This window comes from Amblyomma mixtum, chromosome 1 (assembly GCF_055824585.1).
Source record: "Amblyomma mixtum isolate Tamu chromosome 1, ASM5582458v1, whole genome shotgun sequence".
Taxonomy (NCBI): domain Eukaryota; kingdom Metazoa; phylum Arthropoda; class Arachnida; order Ixodida; family Ixodidae; genus Amblyomma; species Amblyomma mixtum.
The window spans coordinates 314,537,663-314,559,604 of NC_143012.1; the positions used below are offsets into that span (position 1 = coordinate 314,537,663).

At 48.7% G+C, this 21,942-nt stretch overlaps 1 protein-coding gene across 2 annotated transcripts in view; it reads right to left on the minus strand.

The window, feature by feature from the left end:
* The window catches only part of rdgC (retinal degeneration C), a 192,239-nt gene that overhangs the window by 33,831 nt on the left and 136,466 nt on the right, over positions 1-21,942 (minus strand). For both annotated transcript variants that reach the window (XM_089567014.1, XM_089567013.1), the window contains 3 exons: positions 13,901-13,997; positions 10,713-10,879; positions 8,336-8,497 (listed from right to left, as the gene is read on the minus strand). In XM_089567014.1, the coding sequence (XP_089423140.1) occupies positions 8,336-8,497; positions 10,713-10,879; positions 13,901-13,997 (426 nt within the window). The remainder of the gene's footprint in view (positions 1-8,335; positions 8,498-10,712; positions 10,880-13,900; positions 13,998-21,942) is intronic.

The following is a 21,942-nucleotide window of genomic DNA, read 5'->3' on the forward strand; positions in this document are numbered from 1 at the left end:
CGCCGACTCACAGCTGAGACCATTACTGCAGTCTTTGTTTTCTTTTTAGATTTTGCCTTGTATCAAGGTGCCCGCAAAAGTTTTCGGAACATGCAGCCACGAACTGAAGGGTGCGCCTTGCAGTTCGTAGCGCGACTTGTTCAATACACCCCTCAGTGCCTGGCTGCACTTCTAGCTAGCGAGGAAATTGACGCTTTTCGTGATTTCGGCGTTCCGAATACTTTTGTGGGCACCTCTACCAGTGACTAAATGTGTGGTTCCTGCTTTAACATTCTTAGCTGTGAGTGAGAGCTGGACCCTTTCTTTTGCATAATTTGCATTGTTCGTGCATAACAACACACCGTATTGCCGCGCATAGTGCTGAAGGTAAATATCCACGCTGTTTCTCTCAAGTGAAACAAGCTGTAACGAAACGAGACATGCTTCAAGCTGTGGTATATACTCCACTAGAAGGAGCACATGATGTCTCTTAATTTCTCAAGAAATAAGTCCAATGCACGAATTCCTGATCCAATGAAGATTGTGAGATTTAGTCTCCGCAAGATTACGTCACACTGACGCGGACTCGCTGTGGCGCAAAGCGCACTGTCTCTTCGTTATCTTTTCTTTTTTTTTTTCCGCGCACCGTTATTTTAGCGTTCGCATTGTCAGCTTTATTTCAGGCAAAGTAATGCATTATCTGAAAGGCTCATTATGCTCCTACTCAGGATGTCATGAAAGCTTCCTAGCGGTGAGAGGAAGGTCGCGGGTTCAAAGGCTACCGGGTGCTGAAGCCGCGATTCAAAGGCCGTGAAAATGCAAAAGCGCCCGCGCGTTTCGAAACGCTGTTTGTTCGTTGAAAGACTACAGGTGACCTGGAAAAAATTTGTAGTCGCGGGTGCGCGATGCACCCCGCCTATCAGGGCTCATGATCCGCTTTGCGACGAAAAGCCTGCCTATTATTTATCCGAAGGCACCCAGCGTACCGTTACGAAGCTCGCTGCTCGTTGCGCGCGTGCGACAATAGCTGAAAATATTGATCTCGTCCCTCTTAGTCCTCCCAATTCTTCTCCATCCACCCCGTTCACTTCGGCAAACCTGACGCGTAATCCGCATCCGAAACTTGCTACTGGAGTCACCTTTCTAACTTCAAGCAGGGACAAACTCAAAAGATGCTTTGTTTGCCCTTCGAAAAGGATTTACGAGAGAGAAGACGAATGAGAGAGAAAGAGTGGGTAATAATAATCGCCTAGTTCCATCCGGAAGGATGATTAGAAGCCCAGCTCTCTGCCCGAACCACGCCACGTCGTTGATTGAAAGTTTCTTCTTTCTTTCGCTCTTCACCGTTCATTGCACATGGCGTGCAAAGGAACCATTTCAGGTGACGAGAAATGATGGTCGCTTCTCAAAAGACGTCGTCAAACATCGCGCGCAAGACGAAACAAGAAAGAAAGAACGGATATGGAACTGTCGCGGCGACATCAGAGGAACGCGGGCCGGGGGAGCCAAGCGCGGATCATCTCCGTTTCATAACGAAATAGGAACCACTCAGGCGCAAAAGAACCGCGGAAGCGTCCCCACGCACGCCCATCGCCGTGCCCCCCACAGAACGGCCGTCCGTTCCGACCATTTCCTTCCATCCTACTCTTCTTCGGGGCTTGAAACCGCAAAGCACAGTCAAGCAATGAAACGCTGCGAACGGAAGCAAAGGCCAAAGGGATCCTTGCTTTTGCGGGTGGCTCCCGGGATGGAGAGCGTGGGTACAGGGTACACGAAGAGAGCGCGGGTGGGGAGAGCCCGTGGATTGAGGTTGTCGGAACCGTGCTCCAAATTAGGATACCGCAATGCCCTGGCCCTTCTATACTCTGCTCCTTTCCTATTGCTTTCTTTTTTTTTCGCACTGTCCGCTCTGCTCGGAGCAGAGGATGCGGAACCGACCAAATCGAACTCGGCTCCACGGAAACGAATACCAGACGTTCCGGAGAAACACAAAAGCCTACGCGGCATACGAAGGCTGGGATCAAACGCTGTTTGGGCAACGCTTCCAGTCTGCGCTCTAAACGCTGACTCTATAGCTCCAGGTTGACGGAGAGCTTGAGCAAACTGAAGCTAATGTAATGCCTATAGGCTGGTGTTTATCAAGTCAGCGGTTAGGTTACCATGCCATTTACTTTACATGAGCGAGTAACAGTCACATTACAGCAAAGGCGTTTACAAAAACGAGCACGTGTATTACTGAGACTCGTCTCAATTCAAATTTCCTTTAAATTTCGAAATTTTATTCTCGGGATTCCCTCAAGAAGGGGAAATTCTCAGAATGGAACATCAATGGCAACAGCGCTTGCTTCGCCACCGGCCGCCGCACGGCACCACCGTCGCGCTTGAGGACGACAGTGACAACGCTCGTTTCCACAACCGGTTTGAGTCTGCATTCTAGCAGCAACAAGTGGTAGCTTTGACCAGGACTTTACGGTAGTGCATCCTGCTTTTCTTATGCACACCCCGATGGCGCTGCGAAATCAGGTTGCACCCTCGGCGTTGTTGACGAGAGACCATAGCGCCTGACCTTCTGGCACTTCTCATATCGCCGACTGCATGCAGCAGGAACGTCGTGTTTTAAATACACCGTGCCTGCCAAAGAACACCTAGCCGCGGCATTAGGGACATGCATGCCCATGTTAGCGCAAATACGTGGACAGGGAATAGCGCGGATTATTAGAGAACAAACTCGTGTTATTTTTCACGCCCAACAATTCTGGACAAAAGCAATTTTGAGCGGGAAACCGCTTATGTACGCTATTTTTTTTTCATATAATGTAATATTTCACTTCAACAATCAGTATATGCGCAGATCATCAAACGGCAGTGTTCTATTTTTTTTTTCTATGAACGTTTTTACTACCGTCAAAAGCGTTGCCCGTTGGTTTTCTGTAGCATTCCTAGCTGTTCGATGCGATCGATGGAAGCACTTTAAAATAGACATTTTGCTACATATCAGAAGAATGGACCATTACCTTCAATATTTCCATAACAATTTCTAACAATTTACAATTTTCAAAAAAATTTTTTCCCTAGAATGTTGGACATATCCTAACGGAAATTAAGAGGAGAAAATGGACTTGCCATGACGAGTAATACGGAGAACATTGAACCGATGATCTCTAAGGCTAGCGGAATGGATTCCCTTCTAGGTTACCTGTCATCACATGGCCGCTCAGGACGCATTCTTACCGCTATACATTTCTGATGATGATGATGAAAAAGAAGAAAAGGAGGAATTTTTAGGGCAAAATGGCAGCTTTTGCCAAAGAGTGCCATGTTTTCGGATACTCAAGATGGGAAGGGGGGGGGGGGGGGGGGCTGAAGGACCCATTTTCCGAGAATTTTCCCCTGGATAAGCTGAGCACCAAGCCAGGGTAAAGTTTTAGCCATTCTATCACCTGTGAACCCCGCACCTCTCGCATGCCGCTTTACTTTTCTGCCAAGTAGCAGCAAGTGTATACTGAAGACACCAATCACGACATACCATAGGATGATGACGCTGACGGTGTTTACGCCAAAGAAAATTTTGCCGACAGCTATCGCGGAAAAAAGCGGTATGGTTTTAATGTAGCTACACCGAGTAGACAAGCGACAGCTTGTGTTTCGCCTGGTTGCCTCAGGATCTTGCTTTGCTGGGTCGCCGGCACATGTGGCGACGATATTAAGGCGAAAGCCTTTAATGCCTCATACTGTCGTTAGCAGCCGTGTCGGAAGATTCGTCCGCGTTTCGGCGTCACTACTTAAGAAGAAACTGCGTCGACGCTGGGAATCGAACCAGGAATTTTGGCATTTGAAGTGGAGACGCTACCACTCCGCCACGAAGGCTAAAAAGGTTTGAGTATGAATAAAGGCGCATCTAGTGAATTCATAGGCTTCAGAAATAAAATAAAAAGAATAGAAATAAAAATAAGAAAATAAACAAAAATAAAATGAAAAAATATGAAAAATAAAACAATAAAAACAATAAAGATGGTTTGGTTTATGGGGGTTTAACGTCCCAAAGCGACTAAGGCTATGAGAGACGCCGTAGTGAAGGGCTCCGGAAATTTAGACCAAAAAAGAAAAGAAACAAATATAAACAATACCATAAAAATAGAAGATATATAAAAAAAAAACTTCGCCACGAAAAGCTTTCGCCTTGCAGCACTTTAGAGAGCCGAAGTGCTCCCTGAGTTTTTTAGACACAGGTTAAGCTCTGATCGAGGTTAAGCTTGATCTGATCTGTTCCAGCTGCAGATGCCGGTTAGAACTCGTAAATAGTGCTTTCCCACTAAAAGCAAATATTTGCGACGGCATCGACGTTCAGCTGCATGGCAGGCTACTAGTCTAAACGGTGCAATTCTTCAGGTCTTCGCAGCGTTGTTGGCACATACCCAGCAATTCTGGACAAAGGCCTTTTTCAACGGGAAAGAGTTCATGAACGCAATTCTCTCATGTATTCTAAGATTGCGCTATAGCATTCAATTTATTCGCAGATCTCCCCTCGGCAGGCCTGCTTTTTTTTTTTTCAATTAACTTTTTGCTATCGTCAAAAGTGTTCCCCATTGGTTTTCTATGGAATTTTTAACGACTCTATGCAATCGATGGAAACACTTTAAAAGAAAGATTTTGCCACGCTTAGGAAGCATGGACTATTACCTTCAAGATTTCCACAAGAGTACCTTACAATATTCCAATATTAAAAGTTTTTGCGCAATAAAACTGGACATGGCAGTGAAATCCGACGTGACGATCCGCGTCACCATCACTCACGACTCGATAGCGAGCGAGAATTCCGCTCGCTACTATTCTCCATTCGTCGGATTTCCCTATCGCGGGAAGCAGGACGCTGGCCCCACGTGCTCTGTTCGGCGAGTTTTCAAAGCGCTCTTCCCTGTACCTAACACCTGCCGGCGGTGAAGGGGCGCTAAACGCAATCCCGCCAGAACAAAGAAAGTCGACCATGCAATCTGCCCTGTCGCAGCTGGACCACGTGCGAGGCTTTGTCTAACAAAACCGGCGCAGGGTAGCAGAACCTATATAGAGCGCCGGCGTCGAATAGGCCGGAGTCGAATTCACAAAGCCGATTTCAAACGAGAGCGGTTCGTGGTTCGGAGGCAGTCATTTTCATTCCGGCCCATACCCCACAGGAACTAACGAACTTTCATCAGAGATGGATATAGGACGCGGACGCTTTGTGTGCACCACAGTGGTTTCGTCGCCGTCGTCGTCATCGAAACAGTTTCTTTAAAGGGACACCGAGGAAAAATCCATCCATTTATTGTTCTCAGCAAAAATTAATTCTCTGGCTGTTTCTGGCGTTGCTGACATTCGTCTGGCAGCAGAAGGCGCGTTTATGTTTTAGAGAATCGAATTTAAGAATTTTCCGGCCACTCGATTTAGCTGGTCACGTCCACACCGAAAACGATTGCCGGCTGCCGTTTTGAAATTAATGGCAGTATAGCGTAGCGCGTTCTTACAGCCTTTCAAACCCACGTTCGCTATCTCTTCACCCTCCCCAACACCCGGATTCCTTTTTGCTGAACTGGCGTATTTCTTGTTTGACGCCATCACGTCTGGACAATAGGTTTCAACTTCGCGCTCAACATCCCCGCTACCCTTTCCACATCACACCCTCCTCCCCTACCGGAACATCCTCCTCGGAGCGAAGGATCTATTTATCCCCCGCTAGTGATGAACGCTTTGAACAGACGAAACGTTGGCTAAGCATCCAGATGCCATATTCCTGCCCTCTCTCAACCATGGGCCAGAACTGAAGCGTTTGTCAGGAATCTCATGTGAGCGCAAACAGTTAGAGACTAAGGCGCTGCCCTCTTGAGGGGCGGGGGCACCACCCTTTTGTCTCTCTGCTCCGGAGTCTTTGACAAAGAAGTTCCGGAGCTCTGAATGACCCAAAACTCGGAGGTTAATATAGTGTCACGCTAGCTGCGGCGTCTGATGGAATTGCTCAGGACAGAAAAAAAGACAAAAGAAACGACGTTCGTCAGTGATGACCGACTGAACAGCTCCGCTATCTGCTAATCTCCGGAAACTGGCCGCCGGCCACGCCCTACAGCTGTGATTCATTATTATGGAATAGACTGCAACAGGTTGCCTGTCATAGTATCGACGTCACCGCTGCGGGACGACGTGGTCACTCTCTGACCAATAACAGAATGTTGCCAAGTTCGCTTGCTGGTTAGGTTTACGCCACCAGGGGTCATGTAATCCAATTATGAGCTCGTTAGGCGTGGAAGTGGCTGTTCTCGAGGGGTCCCTACATAGCTATCGCTCTTTCTAGGTGCGAGCGAAACAGTTAAGTGAATTAGGCCATTGCTATACTCTGATACAGCGGGCGCAGCTTTCTACAACCAATAGCACTGTTTTAGACAGACGGAGCCCGAACCTCAGCAGAGGCGGCTGCCGGTGTGAAACCGAGGCAGGGCCTGCACAGGCCCGTGGCGCAAGGCCGTGCGCCGAGAACAGCACGGAAACAAAGCGGGTCGCACGAAACAACGGGGCGAGCACATTGTTTCGCCGCCGTCGGGTGGCTGGCCCAAGCGCGGATGGAAATTGATTGCCGCCGGGGACCTCGGCGCCTGGTGCCGCCTTCACGGCGCGGCAGCCGTTTCGTTGCCATGGCTTGGAGCCCGGTTTGTCGAACACTGTCTTGAGGGGGAGAACGCCATAAGGGGCAATGCCGGGGCCACTCTCGCCGAATGCGTCCGACTAAATTCCGTCGCTGCGCTGAGCTTATTCCGGCATACGGGCCGCCTAAGGAATTCGCGACTGCCCGAGCACTGACGGCTCAACCTTGGCTGCTCGAGACTACAGAACACACAGAAGACTTAAGCTGTATACCATGCGTCTGCAGTGCAGTGGTTAGCCCTCGTCCAAGTCTTGTCGCAGGTGACGAAGTTTCAGAAAAAAACCTTAGTCGTGGAGCACGCGGTGATTGGGAAAACCCGATGCGGGGAAATTATTCATCAAGGCGTAGTTTCTCTTCGTTAAACCGAAAGCTGTTAAAACGCAAGCCAATCGGATCAAAGTCCTTTTTTTTTCGTATTGTTTTCCTTGCTTCACAGTTGCCCTTCTTGCATAATCGCCATAAATCAACTATGTTTGTGCCAGTGCTTCTGATGGACGCATATTTCTACGAGTCTGCGTAAACCCGTTTCCTTATACGCCGCAAGCCAGCGGTTGAAATCGAAAAACATTAGACAGATTTAGCTTAGAGAGATGAGCGTTCCTGTACCGTAGGGACTATCGTGGTAGAGGGTTCGAATCGCACTGTGCTTTAGTAAATCTCTCTTAAAAATGAAAACGGTGTTCGCAGAAGGCACTCTCTTGCTCCTCTATGAGCAACTTCGGCTTAGGTCACATTCCCGTGTGTCTTCTTCTAAAATAAGAGTAGAGTTTATATCTGTGGTGACGCCAGCGAGCGAAACAATGCCGGCTCTGGCAAGTCAATTGCTCAACGACAACTAAACTCAAGACACTACATCCTGCCTTGGAGCTTCAAGCTTCCTTCGTCACAGGGGCGGCGCTGTGCACTGACCAAACGAACCGCCACATGTAATACGGTCGGCATTATGTTTGTAAGAAGACTGCGTTGCAGTAGATATCGGGGACTGTCTCATGCAGTGGCTGTTCCTCTGCTTCGATTGTGTTTATTCCGTTGTTATCATATACGTCAGGTGAGAATAGTCGATTACAAATTTTTCGGGGTAAGGTGACCGCAGTTTGTGAAGAACAGGGCAAATTGGAGGTCAATCAGTTGCTATCATTTGAACTCGACTTAACCTGGCTCACGATGGTAAAAGTATCATCATCAGCATCATCCACGATTCTTTTACTTTTTCGATGATACTGGCTAGAAGAAATGATCATGGCTGCAAAGTCCCAGCAAATGGTTAAGGATGAAAAGAATCGGAATCGAACTCCTCTACGAGAATCGGAACACGATGATGACGCCACTCTTGACCAGAGAATTCAGCCCAGAAGCGGCCGGTGCGCTGATGACGCCCCTGCTTTGGCGCAGCTATACAGCCGCCGGCTAGTCGTCTGGACATGCATATACCCAGCCGGAATTATCTTTACCCTCATATAACTCGCTTTTGACTACGACGGTTGGTGTTCAGAAAGGGCTTACTGCTGATGCCAGAGCAGGCAAGTACTTAAGGACCCTATGGCAGACGGAAAAAATCAATGATGCCTCTGATTGTCTTTGCATTACAAGATTACATTTAGGTTCTCACTTGTATCATGCCACATTGCATGCCTGTAGTCACAGCCTAACAGCCACGGCTGGGAAGTGTGCGAATAGAGCACTGACCTTGTAGAAGACGGTGAGCAGGTCATCCAGCTTTCCGTGCAGATCTCCGACGACGGTGATCTGCTTGGCGAAGGCGGTCGAGGCGGCGCTCACGTTCGGCTTTGTCTGCAGGTAGCGACGAGCCTCGTGCAACACCAGAAGCACGTAGCGGGCGTGCAGCGTCTGCGCACCACAGAAGGATAGCGGGAAGGAGGTGCGGATAATTGAGCGCAGAGAAAGGTCGATGCCCAGCTCCCCAATTCTTCTGTAAAATAGCAGTGGTGCTTGCCAGTCGCAGTGTAGTCAGCTCGGCTGTTCTGCTGACGAGACACAACCCCCCCCCCCCCCCCCCCCCCCCCCCCGCGCTGCTCTCCTGCTCGTCCCCTCGCTGCTGTTGCGCTCGCGACGCGAGCAGACGAGCAGACGAGGAGGGGGTTGTGTGTCGTCAGCAGAACAGCCGAGCAGACGACGCGGCTACTGGCAAGCGCACTGTGCGCATGCAAGTACTCTCGTCCGTTGTACCACTGCCGTCCTGCACAGTACTCTAATCGACCATCTAGTCGACGCCCCCGCAATATTATTAAAGAATTGGGGAGCTGTACTTTCGCTGTAATAGTCGGTACTATTGTACTGTGAAGATGTCCAGTCGCATCCTATAGTGAAGTTGCTCTTGACCTTTGTCTGCATGCCTGAACTGATACGGTGATGTGCGAGCAGTAATCCTCCCCAAAGGAGACAACGCAAAGACAGGTGCAGTTTCATTTACTTCAGAATCAGCTTCACTAGTTGTCGCCACCAGTTCTGGGGATCCCCATTTAGTACACTAGTGATGCAGTATTACGAAGACGGTAATACGTACAGCCGGCCAAGTCTTTAGCTGGCGTGCGCGAGGGCCGCTTTTTCTGTGCTCCTGCGCTTTGGGATGAAGGAAACTTGCGTAAAGCTCAATGTTAAGCACTGGCTTAGTGAGCCTGTGCTTAAATTCGATATTTTAGCAAGTTTGCTCCGTCATAAGCTACAGGAGCACGGATAACGCGGCCGTCACGCACGCCAGCTAAAGATTTGACCGGCTTTACGTATAAAATGTATGTTCACGTTTAACGCATAAGGTTTACCGTTTGACTCAAAGTTTGATCTACTGTCCTCAGATAAGAACACAAACCGTGGATACGTCGGTTTTAATGCAAGAAGCATTGTCGAGCCACGACGGGAGACGTCGATGTAGAGCTGTAGTGGGAACTCCCGCTGTCGCATCAGACAAAAGAATATCTTGAAAAGTTGTCTGTGCAACTGATCAAATAGCAAACATGCCAAGAACACAGATGAAGATTTATGGTGCGTTTGTGACATCCGCTTAGCTTTTATGAGCTTTCTGTCGATCGGCGGAATTATTTGTAAATGATTCGTCATGACTTATAAACTCAACATTTACGGCGAAAACGAGTGCAGTATTGTATCGTGCGAATGCACAGACTAAAATAAACGGCAAGAAAGAATTTCTGATTTTATTTTCCTGACAATACCGGTTCTGAGAAGTGACTTACAAATACGACTTAGCTGGAAAATGTCTGTCTGGAGATAAGTAGTTTGAAAGCTCGTCATTCACCCCGGAGACAAACTGTGAGGATTAGGAAACACTGTGATTGCGAGAGATGTTTGTTGGTGATCTCATTCGGTGCAGTTAACGGTCCTCTGTGTCCAACGACATTAAAGCTGTGAAAGTTGATCCCATCGTTCGAGGAAAGCTGTTTTCAATTACCTTTCATTTGTCTATGTTCATACTCTTTCGGCCGATAGGCAGACGAACAATGAGGACGGCACGACGGGCTATTTGTCTCGGCTTTGAGTTCAACGATTCGAACGATTGTGACGAGTTTAAGGCCGATTCCGTGTTTGAGCTCGAACGGCGCTCCATCTAACAACAAGAACACACCGCCGTTATCGACGCGGTTGTGAGCCCGCCAATGCCATTGTTCTGCTCTAACGAATGACGTTGCGACGACGACCGATGACTTTACCCTCATCCCCCTCAATTCTATTTCCTCCCCTCTTCCGTACTGGTGATTTCCCGGAACAGAGATATTTCTACGGTTGACTAGAGATTTCCGAGAAAGAAAGGAATGGGAATTTCTTCACACGTTGTCTCTGCTATGGTGAGAGAATAACTGCGAAGTGCTTTGTTGGGATTAGCGGCGGAAGTAAAGGAACAGCCCGGATTTTCTTTGTACTGCCTCAGATGGCGCAGTGTAAGGAATGTACTAGCGGCGTCATTTTAATTGAAGTTGTGTTGAGTAGCGTTTATTTCGGTTACTGAACACAACAAACAAACAAAAAGAAAGTCACGTTCAGCTATTTTCACATGACCAGGGAAGCAGTGGAGAGGGAAGACCACACCCACCCTGCGGTCCTTGAAGCCCTGGATGAGCGCGTCCACCTGGTTGGTGGTGAGCGGGAGCCGCAGGTGCGGACCCCTGTACGCTTCCTCGATGACCACCTCGTCGGGGTTCGTGTTCCTCCACAGCTCCTGCTCCGCCTGCTCGCTCTTCTCCAGCTCCTTCGGCTGGCCTGCGCTCGTCAACGTCACTTCCGTTGTAATCGACAGCACCCTTATCTTACGTAATCGCCAGACTCCACGTTGGGCATCGATTGATATCCAAACCTGGCACTGTGATTGATCCAAACGAAGGAGTTGGCGGACTGTCGCGCCACATGCGGCATTAATATGAACTGCTTAATCTGACCTACTTGAGGTTACCGCCGAGCAATAATGTTGCAGAGCGCCACCAGGCGGCGGCTCCATCTGGTCACCTCAATTAATGTATTCTGAGATTTACCGGATTGTGATTTGGAGTTTCGAAGTTGGAATGACGAACACTCACAAAAATAAAATAAAAATATTTACGCCGGGGTTGCTCTCATTTAGGTTTCTCTGACAATCCAGCAACTCAGGGGCTGACAAACGACGTCGTGTCGTTAGATGTCCTTCATTCGATACTGAGTTAGAGCCTCGGAGTGGCAGCAGGTGTATGGCCGAGAAGTTGAATAGTTCTACCGCATTTGTCAGCGTGCCACTGCCATTAAACATTTTCAGAAAAAGCAGCACCGGCTCTTTTTGCTGCAATAATATTGTTCTGAAACGGCGAAAAAAAGAAGAACATTTGCACCTATTTTCGCATCATGGAAAGGATGCGCGACTAGTCCACACGGAGTTCTCCAGCTTTATCGCGCTACTACAGAGTATAGCCTTCACGTTGACCCATATACTATAGAAACTAGAAAAGAGCGCACTAAACAACCGACAGGTGTCATGCGACTAAGATTTGGCTAAAAATAACAAAAGCGCTGCACACGGCCTTTGTTGGTACATAGGGCTTGATAAACGGTGCTGCTAACAAATCTCTGAAGCGTAAATCAGTCGGCGTCATGTATACAGGCACGAACATAAGAAAACAGGACAAGCTGCTGAACTAGTTACATTATTCACGCGCTGCCTAAATGAAATTAGGAGGCATGGCATGTGTAGGATGGTAGCGGTCGCTGGTGCTGCTTTTGTCCGGCACAGTGTCACTTGATTTGTTGCAGGATAAGTGTAATTGCAATAAGAACAGAATAGCGTACTCGGTATACACATGCCCGCATCTCTAGAAAGTAAGCCAACTGTTCGGAATAAGAAAAAGAGAGAAAAAAACTCTGTAGCGCTTTATTCAAAATTACTTTTCCTAACGAAGTACAATGAGGCGAACGGGTTAAAGGAATGCTCACAAAGTAGTTCGATAATAGCAAAGAAAAAAAATTATTTTAGCACTGAAGCTCGAATACTGCTTGAAGCGAGCCAGCTTAACATTTAGACCTTCGCACAATTTGGAACATAAAAAAAATACGATGTCAATAACAAAATTTTCGAATGCTAGAAACGGCAGAAATGAGCTTTCCCTGGATTACGCACGCAATCGCTTTCATTTTTTTTTTGTTTGCCAGAGTTTCCAACGTTTCCTCGATAAATTTTCTCCTTTCCGCTCCTGCGCGGAAGCGTTCTTGTCTGCCGCTTTTGCCGACGCAGCTTTTTAGCTAACGCTGAGTACCAGCTGGCCAAGCCAGTTAGTTTGTAACTAAGTCAGAGCAGTTATTTAAGCAACAGCTGGACCCAGGTCATTCGGCGGTGGCCGCCAGGTAAGTTATCTGCGAGCTTCCAAAGTTCCCTAAGCCCCACACGAAATGTTGCGAGGAACAGTAGACTGATGAGCTCGGCCTCCAACTACCTGATGCGATTACCAAAGAGGATAAACCAGACGAAGGCCCTGACGCTGCGGGCTCATACATTATCAATGAACTCTTTTGTTCTGCAAACTCTCTTCGCAGCTTCTGAGCGGCCAAGTTTCGGTAAACAAGACTCATAGATGCTTTAGCGAGGAGCGTTTCGCTGGGAAGGCAACTGTATTTTACTCATCCCCCCCCCCCCCTTTTTTTTTTTTGGAATATAAGGAAGGACAAGAAGAAGAAAAAAAGACTGCAGGCGCGTTATTGAGGAACAGATGCAGGTACCTTAGGCGACGGTTTCAGTTTATCGCGTTAGTTGGAAAATTTTGAGATTCTGCTTTCCTCAATGGTCCTTCAGAATGACACAATAAGTCAGGCACGACAGTGCAATTTCGAAGAAAAAGTCATAACCCGCCTTTTCCTCTTGAAGCCAAGTAATAAGGCGCACTTGCCTTGCGGCAAGGCCGTAGTGGGTTGCGTTAAGCGGTTGCGTCTCCTTTCAGGTTCGTGGATGGGAAAATAATGGCCCCATAATCGACAGAGTTGAGCCAAAGGACAGCTATTGTTGAAACCATCATTTCCGGTCGACAGATTACCTGCCGGCGAAGTCGGTCTAACCGCTTCCGGAATCTGACGATGCGCATTTCACTCGCATTTTGGACGTGTCTTTCAAAAGCCTTGCCACGTGTCGCGTAAACAAAACAGAGCGAATTCTTGTCCTTCCTGTGATAAGCACTCGCTATCCAAGCAAGTAAGACATCGACAGAAATCTTGTGGAACCGGTGCAATTCTTTAGTAAAAAAAAAATGCGCAGAGACACCTAATCCTATTATGTGCTGGAAATTACTTGGGAATGCTGCCGTCTCGTGACGTCACTTCCATCAAGACCATTGAAATGATTCCATCTGGTGACGTCTCTTCCCTGCAGCCAATAAAAATGCTGCGGTCCGGTGACGTCACTTTCTTCCAGCCAATGGGCAGATTTTATGACAGACGACGCATTTTGGCCCCATGGAGCTCCTGAGGCCCCATGAGGCATTATTATCTTGTCTACGGCTGACTGTCGTACCTATTTCTCTGCTCTTGTAGGATTGGAGGAGGTCTCCTCAGTGTTGAAAAGCACAGTTAGAGGCGTTTCTGTTCTTAATTTAACCGCGCACAGCAAAGCGACGAAGAGGCCCTTCACGTTTGCCGCGGGGCACCCATTCCTTGAACTTGAGAACAAGCCGTTGCAGAGGCTTTGTCTCAAAAAAACACTTACCCCCCCCCCCCCCCCCCCCTTTTTTTAAGCTAAATTATTTTTATGGCGATACATAAGCGGCTACTTACCCCTGAGAGACTGCGCCGGGCTGTTCGATATCGCTGCTGCTACGGAGGGCTTAACATTGGACAGGTGGGTCAGAAGGTCGTGGAAGAAGTTGTGCAACTGCGTGGGAAAAGAGAGAGAGAGAGAGATGTCACTGCATACATAAAGAGATAAACGTATTTACGTTTCAACTGTATGCGTTATTAACCGCAATAATTTATGACACGAGTGCAGTGAGCAAGAAACGTAACGCATAAAATAACACTTTTGTTCGATCTGCCTGACAAGTTTTTTGAAAAAAAAAAAACACAAAAAAAGGGACGGCTTCTGTACACTTTAAAATAATTGTTAATCTCGTTATTTACCGAGCGGTTTTTGGCTCCAGTAGATAGCTATTTAGAACCGATGCTGATGCTGTGTCTGGCGACACCACCAGGGTTACGCCGCCGCGGTGGCTCAGTGGTTATGGTACTCGGCTGCTGACCCGAAAGACGTGGGTTCGATCCCGGCCGCGGCGGTTGAATTTCTTTGGAGGAGAAATTCTAGAGGCCCGTGTACTGTGCGATGTCAGTGCACGTTGAAGAACCCCAGGTGGTCTAAATTTCCGGAGCCCTCCACTACGGCGTCTCTCATAGCCTTAGTCGCTTTGGGACGTTAAACCCCATAAACAAACAAACAAACAAACAAACAAACAAACAAAGAAACCACCAGGGTTACGTTTTGGCGATTTCGGTTAACTTTGAACCACGAAAAGTAATGAACTGCTGAGTGCAACTCAAAAAAACGTTGCCCCCTTAACGAAATAGGCACCTTCCACAGAAGTACCAAATATGTATAAGCTTTGTCAATTAGACGGGAAGCTAATCAGCTGCTTATACATGTCATTTCTGTCATTTTTGGTACTTTTTAGAGCGCAGGTTCTAAATAGCTATCCTCTGATGTCAAAAACCGCTCAGTCAATATCAAGATTAGCATTTATTTTAAAAGCTTCAGAAGCTTTTTGGGGGCTGTATTTTTTTTTTTCAGAAACTGACACAAGCAGGCAGGTCGAACAAAAGTACTACTTATGCGCTAAGTTTTTTGCTCACTGCACTCGCACCAACAATTATTGCTAATAACAATGCATACTATTGAAAAGTGAATACGTTTATTTTTCTAAACAGCTAAAACTTGTTTTTCTATCATAAGCGGAAGGACTGCGGCGGTCGCGAAAACGTTGTTAAAATTGGCCATTGGCCGCCAAAGCGTGGCGTCTCCACATTTAGCCCAATCCTGCGCCAGCCGCAGCACCCTATCCCGGCCAACTTCTTAATCTCATCCGCCCACCTAACGTCATGTCTCTCCTGCTACGCTTGCATTCTTGGAATCCACACTGTTGCCCTTAACAACCATCGGTTATGCTTTCTTCACATTACATGCCCTGCCATCCCCGTGCCCATTTTATTCCTTCTTCATTTAGCCTAGGATGTCATTAACCGGCGTTTGTTGTCTGACCCACTCTGCTCGCATCCTCTTTAGATTGCACCTATCACTTTCTTTTTCATAGCACGCTGAGTTGCCCGAAGTTGAACCCCTCTCGTTAGATTACACGTCTCTGCCCCATAGGTGAGCACCAGTAAAATGCAACTGTTATACACATTTTTCTTTCTAACCCGCTAACCCGCAGTTGTTCTTACCTCCAGCTGCTTCTATAATCAATCTGCTAGAATTGACGACGACGACGACGAAGTGCATCCTCGTGGAATCGCTTTCTATCCGTCTCCAGTGTTTTTTAGTGTATTTTGTGTGTGTATTGCGGGGACGCCGCCCCCGTCATACGGCGATGGATGTGGATCCTCCTGGGCATCCGACCAGACTGCCGGCTCCTTCCTCGAGTTCTTCGAGGAAGCGTTGCAGCCTTCCCAGTGACCCCGACAGCGAGGATACCATAGAGTACTTCAGCGAGGACAGTACCGAAGGTGAATTTGAGACATACCTGAGCCGCAGGACCAAAAGAAGACTATTAAGAGCCAGCTCCTCATCGAGCCAGTCCACGGTGAAGACAACTGGCCAAGCATCGAAGCATACTATTCTCATCCTGCCTGCGCATCGATCCCACAACATGAGGCGGCTTAACAGGCAAGCTGTCTCAATGCAACTTGAGGCCCTTGTGCCGAACGAAATTAAAGACGTTCGCGTGAACTCGCGCAAAAACGTTGTTGCTGTTGACGTCCATCATGCGCCAGCACTCGAATCACTGCGGGCCATCACTGAACTCGGAGGCATGTCGGTCCGTACAGTTATCCCGCTCGGCGAGGACGTTTCTTCTGGCGTCATCTATGACGTCGATGAGACGATCACGCAAGAAGATCTGCCCATACTTGTGAAGCCAGGAAACGAAGGCACCGTGATTCTCCGAGTCTCACGTCTTGGGAAATCTCGCTGTGTCAAGATTGTCTTCAAAGGCGACAGCCTTCTGTCACATGTGAAGGTAGGCCTTTTTCGTCACGCAGTACGGCCATTCATACCAAAGCCCCTACAATGCACCAATTGTATGAAACTGGGCCATGTTAGCGGAGTCTGCGGCAACGCGAGTGTGTGTTCCCGGTGTGCCGAGCCTCATGATTCTGAGACATGCACAGCACAAATTCTCAGGTGTTCAAACTGCAACGGTCCCCATGACGCCTCATCTAGAGACTGCCCGCGGCTAAAAGAAGAGCGTGCTGTCCTAAGACAAATGGTCCGAGACAACTCGACGCACCGCGAAGCCACCGCGATCGTTCGCAAGAGACGTGCCCGACGCAAGAGGAAATCCAGACAGGCTGCTGCCAATGACAGCCGCAACGACGCGCTGTTGGCGCCTCCTGCTCACCCTCCTCCACCTCCTGTTCCTCCTCGCCCCAGTGTGCTCCGTCCGCCCTCTGTGGACAAGGGTGGCCAGATGTCATCAGGTTCCGATCCTTGGCCAGCGCTTCCGCCATTATGTCCTCCTGAGGCCCCTCCACGTAAGCTCCCATCGCTGAGCACGTCGGCCGCTGCAGACGGGCTCCCGGAGCAAGACCGCCAAATCCTTGTGATTTTAAAGACCGTGGTCAACGCAATTTGGCCTCTCCTACAGGCTCTGCAATCCCCAACTGCTCGAAGCGTTTTACTAGTGCTGGACTCCCTGGGTTCAGCACTTCAAGGACTTTAATCCATAATGGCTGGCCGCCTTCCCACCTTTCGTGAGGAAGTCAGAGGCGCCACGATCTTCCAATGGAACGCAAGAGGTCTGAGGTCGCGAATGTCAAGTCTTCGTCCTTACGTATTCACTAACTACTTCCCGATATTGGTAATCTGCGAGCCCAAATTATCAGAAGCAATCAGGCTCTCCGGGTACGAATCTTTTTTCGCCCCTACATGCGGGGAGCGCAGCCAAGTCTTGGTATACCTCCGCACTGACATGACGTATGTTTGCTGCCCAGTTCCACCTCACAATGACAATCAATACGCGTGTTTCTTAATCAAGACAAAAACGCAAGAATTCACACTGATTGCAGCATGTGTGTCACCCTCCTCTCAATTAGACTGCGAAAGGCTGAAGGCCATCATGGAAGAAACCCGTGCTCCTTGGATCATTACTGGCGATTTTAACGCCCACCATTTGCTATGGAGAAGCACCAGGATTAACGCCAAAGGAAGGCATCTGGCGTTATTTGCTTCCGACAATGATCTGTATGTTATGAGTGACGGCAGTCCTACATACCTGCGCGGCTGTCACTACAGCAGCTGCCTGGACCTGACATTAGTTTCAAGGTCGTTGCACCGGAGTGTTCGCTGGTTTTGTGATGTGGAGACCCATGGAAGTGACCACATTCCTACCTACCTCAAAATAAACGGCCTTGGTGCGTCCACCCCAGCCCAACTCGCACGAATCGACTGGGGCAGTATTTCGAAAACATATGGAGGAGACGAGCAAAGAAGCCCTCACTGGCAGGCTGGAGCACACTATAGCTAATGCTATGAACGTTGCGAGAAGTCACATCACGTCCTCAAGAATACGCAGTGATTTCGATATTGAACTAGAACGCCTGCGTGCTCTTCGGCGGCGAGCAGAAAAGCGATACAGACGAACCAAGTGCTTAAATGATCTACGGGAGGCGAGACGTACGCAGAAAAAAAATCAAACGAAGATTGGATCAGCTGGCGAACCAGCGCTGGAGGTCCTTTTGTCAGCACTTGGATCCCCGCAAGCCCATGTCCCTCATATGGCGTACTGTGCGGGGCCTCCGTACGCTTCCGCAGCAAAGACAACCATTCTATGCGTTGGCTGTCTATCAAGATCGACAGCAGTCTGAGGTAGCAACGGACTACTGCAGGAAAATTGCTGGTGTACCAACTGCTTCGAGTTCCCGGCGTGTTCCTCCTGCCTCACGGGTCTCAGCCATGGATGTCCTTTTTTCTCGCGAGGAACTCGACGCTGCTCTTGCAGGATGTCGCCGTTCGTCTTCACCAGGGCCAGATGGAATCACATATGCTGCGCTGTCCCACCTTGGCCACGACGCGCGAGAAGAGCTCCTCAAACGTTACAACGACTCTTGGCTCGACGGTGCTGTTCCTCAAGAATGGAAATCGAGTCGATTGATACCCATACTTAAACCAGGGAAATCTCCACTCGAGCTCTCATCGTATAGGCCAATAGCTTTGGCCAGTTGCGTAGGAAAGGTCATGGAGAAAATGATTTTGTCGCGCCTTGAATGGTACCTCGAACACTACAAAATATACCCTGACGCTATGGCCGGCTTCAGGCGGGGTCGCTCTTCTATTGACAACGTCGTTGACCTCGTATCCACGGTTCAACAACAGAAGCACTTGAAACGTTTGTCAGTGGCACTCTTTCTGGATGTAAAAGGTGCCTACGACAACGTGACCCATGAGGCCATCCTTGATGCGCTGGAAACTGTGGGCATCGGTGGTCGGATGTTTGCGTGGATAGAGAGCTATCTGTCCAAAAGATCATTTTTTATCCAATGTGAAGATGGCCCGACGCCTGCGCATTACACCTACCGTGGCGTGCCCCAGGGCGGTGTCCTTAGCCCTACATTATTTAATCTGACTCTCATCGCCCTCCCTGAGAACCTCCCCAACACCGTCCAGGTGTGTATGTACGCCGATGATATCTGCATTTGGGCCTCCTCTGTGACGCGTCCCCAGGTGCGTGCAAGACTTCAGCGGGCAGCATCGATCACTTCTTCCTATCTCCAGAAGAAAGGTCTCAGCGTTTCACCGGAAAAGTGCGCGCTAGTGGCATTTACACGTAAATGTATGACTCCATATCCGGTACGCATCGACGGTCAAGTCATTTTTTACAGTAAATCTCATCGTTTCCTAGGGATCCTGATCGACCGCAATTTATCATGGAACCCGCATTGCACTCTACTGAAAAAAAAAGCTAACATCTATCGCTCATTTACTTCGATTTCTGGGAGGAAAATCATGGGGCTCGTCGGTCCAGTCAATGCTGGAGTTGTACAGATCTCTATTTGTGGGATGCTTGCGGTACAGTACACCTGTATTCTCAAACACGTGCAAAACTAACATGCGTGCCCTCCAGTCAGTGCAGGGTCAGGCCCTTCGCACATGCCTAGGTCTCCCTCGGAGCGCATCAACACTGGGTAGCATTGCACTCGCCAAAGACCACCCGATCTCTACTTATATTGTCCTAGACTGCTTGCGAATGCACATACGTCATATCTCAAGGATTCCACAGCATCACCTTGCGCCTTTACCACTGCAGAGACCACATTCTGCATTTTAGAAGGTGATAACGAAGCAACAGTCGTCGATCCCACAACAGTTCACCCCGGCAGCACTACCTCCCTCTCCTCTCTGGTGTACGCGGCTCCCATGTGTGCGCCTTGCTATTCCGGGGATAGCGAAGAAGTCAAATTTATCGACGCCAGCCATTAAGCAACTGACACTGTCCATGCTCCACTTCGAATATTGGGACCGTACTCACGTCTATACGGATGGATCAGTAACCTCTACTAGTTCTGCTTGCGCTGTGGTCGTTCCTGCGCGACAGACTCAAATTCACCAACAAATTTCGCATCGGACTACCTCCACTGGAGCAGAGTTGGCCGCACTTCTTGCGGCGGTACAGTATATCTCACAACAATCACCTCAAAAATGGGCTGTTTTATGTGATTCAAAAGCTGCCCTACAATGTCTTCAATCTGCCTTGAGACATAGCGACCATGAGCAACTTATAGCGGAGATACGATATCTGCATCACCAGGCAATCGAACAAGACCATGAAATCATCTTCCAGTGGGTACCAGGCCATAGCGGCATTGTTGGTAACGCCTTAGCTGACGATGCTGCTCGATCGGCTCACGAGACAACCAACACTGTCCGCATACCACTGACAAGAGCTGACGCAGCAAGGCACCTTCAACTGCTCGCCCGAAACCTGACTGTAACGTCGTGGTCTGCCCCTGGAGGTTGGACACCCCGCTCGCATCACTTCAACCTCTTGCTCCAACATAATATACCATTCGGCCTCCCCCGCAGTGATACTACGCTGTTGTGCCGCCTGTGGCTGGGAGTGGCGTTCACAAACGCCTATTCCCATCTCATCTCAATGGCTGACTCTCCTGCGTGTGGCCAGTGTGGTTGTGACGAGACGATCAGCCACCTCCTCTGTGACTGCCCTCGTTTTGAGCGAGAGCGCGGTTGCCTAGTTGCTTCTCTGCTCCGCTTGGACTCGCGTCCATTAACAGAGTCTAACGTTCTGGGGCCTTGGACACAACCTTCCAGACAACGGAAAGCGGTGAAAGCGCTCCTGAATTTCCTAAGGGACTCGGGGTTGCATTCCCGCCTATAATCTAAGTTTTCAGTGCGCGCCCTCTGTCCCTGTGACATAGTGGTCGCTGGTCACTCAGAAGACTCATTTCCTTGCCACTCTTTTTCCTTTTTTCCCCTTTGTTCCCCTCCCCAAGTGTAGGGTAGCCAACCGGGCATCGCCTGGTTAACCTCCCTGCCTTTCCGTCCTTTTCTCTCTCTCTCTCTCTAGAATTACACACACCATTTACCTTTTCATCGCACCCTGTGTTGTCGTTTGCCCTTAGTCTTATTACGCATTGGCATTAGAAGGGCCTGTGAAAGTGGAAATGGTGACCATCATTTAGTAGCCAGGTTGTGCACAACCCGGTGATCAGGTTGTCACATGTCTACAGTGGCCTGGTAGCAGTATGCCACCACGAGGTGGCATACCCCACGAGGTGGCATACTGAGGTGGCAGCATGCCACTCAGATACCTTACGTGTGTTGAGTTCGAATTTAACGAACCTTAGTATGCTACCTCGGATGTAACGAACTCAGTATGACCATCCCGGATATAACGAATGTTTGGTTGCTAACGCATTCAAACTACCCACAGAGGATCGCCTAAGGGGTTTTTTTTTAGTTTTTGAGTTAGCCTACAACCTGCGATACCACAAACTAGTGTTCGCTCTTAAAATTTCTCGAAATAGCTTTTTTTTTCATGACACGATGAAGGTGCCTGTCGTTCTTCTTATCCTGATCACGATAAGCGCCTCATTTTGCGAAAACATAGTTATATTGCTTGTACTAAGTTGTGACAAGGTCACCTTAGTAAGGAACACCTGGGATGCAACCTCTTAATTTGATACATGTTTGGGCATGTTAGGAATAAAGCTGTATGATGGTAAGCTATAAAATTAAAATAGCTATGTAGCAGTTATTCAGCGTCTTTGGAATGCCCACAAATGAAAGCAGCTGGCACCACCTTTTTTTTAATTTTGTTTCCTCTCTGCCGTGCCTTCTCGAAAGAGCCAGAGCTTGTTGAAGCACACGCGATAAAGATGGTGACTGAAGCAATTCACTCGAAAGTGTCCATTTTTACTGTGGACCGCATTTATTGTTCTCAAAATATTTGCCGAACACAGCGAGCCTCCCCGATAGACTTATAGATAGACCAGGTAGACAGAAAGACACAAGCCCAAGCTGCCACCTCCCAGATAGACTTTCCGTGATCATAGAAAGCGCGCACTTTTCTCTGGCTTCAAGTCTGTGCATGAGTACG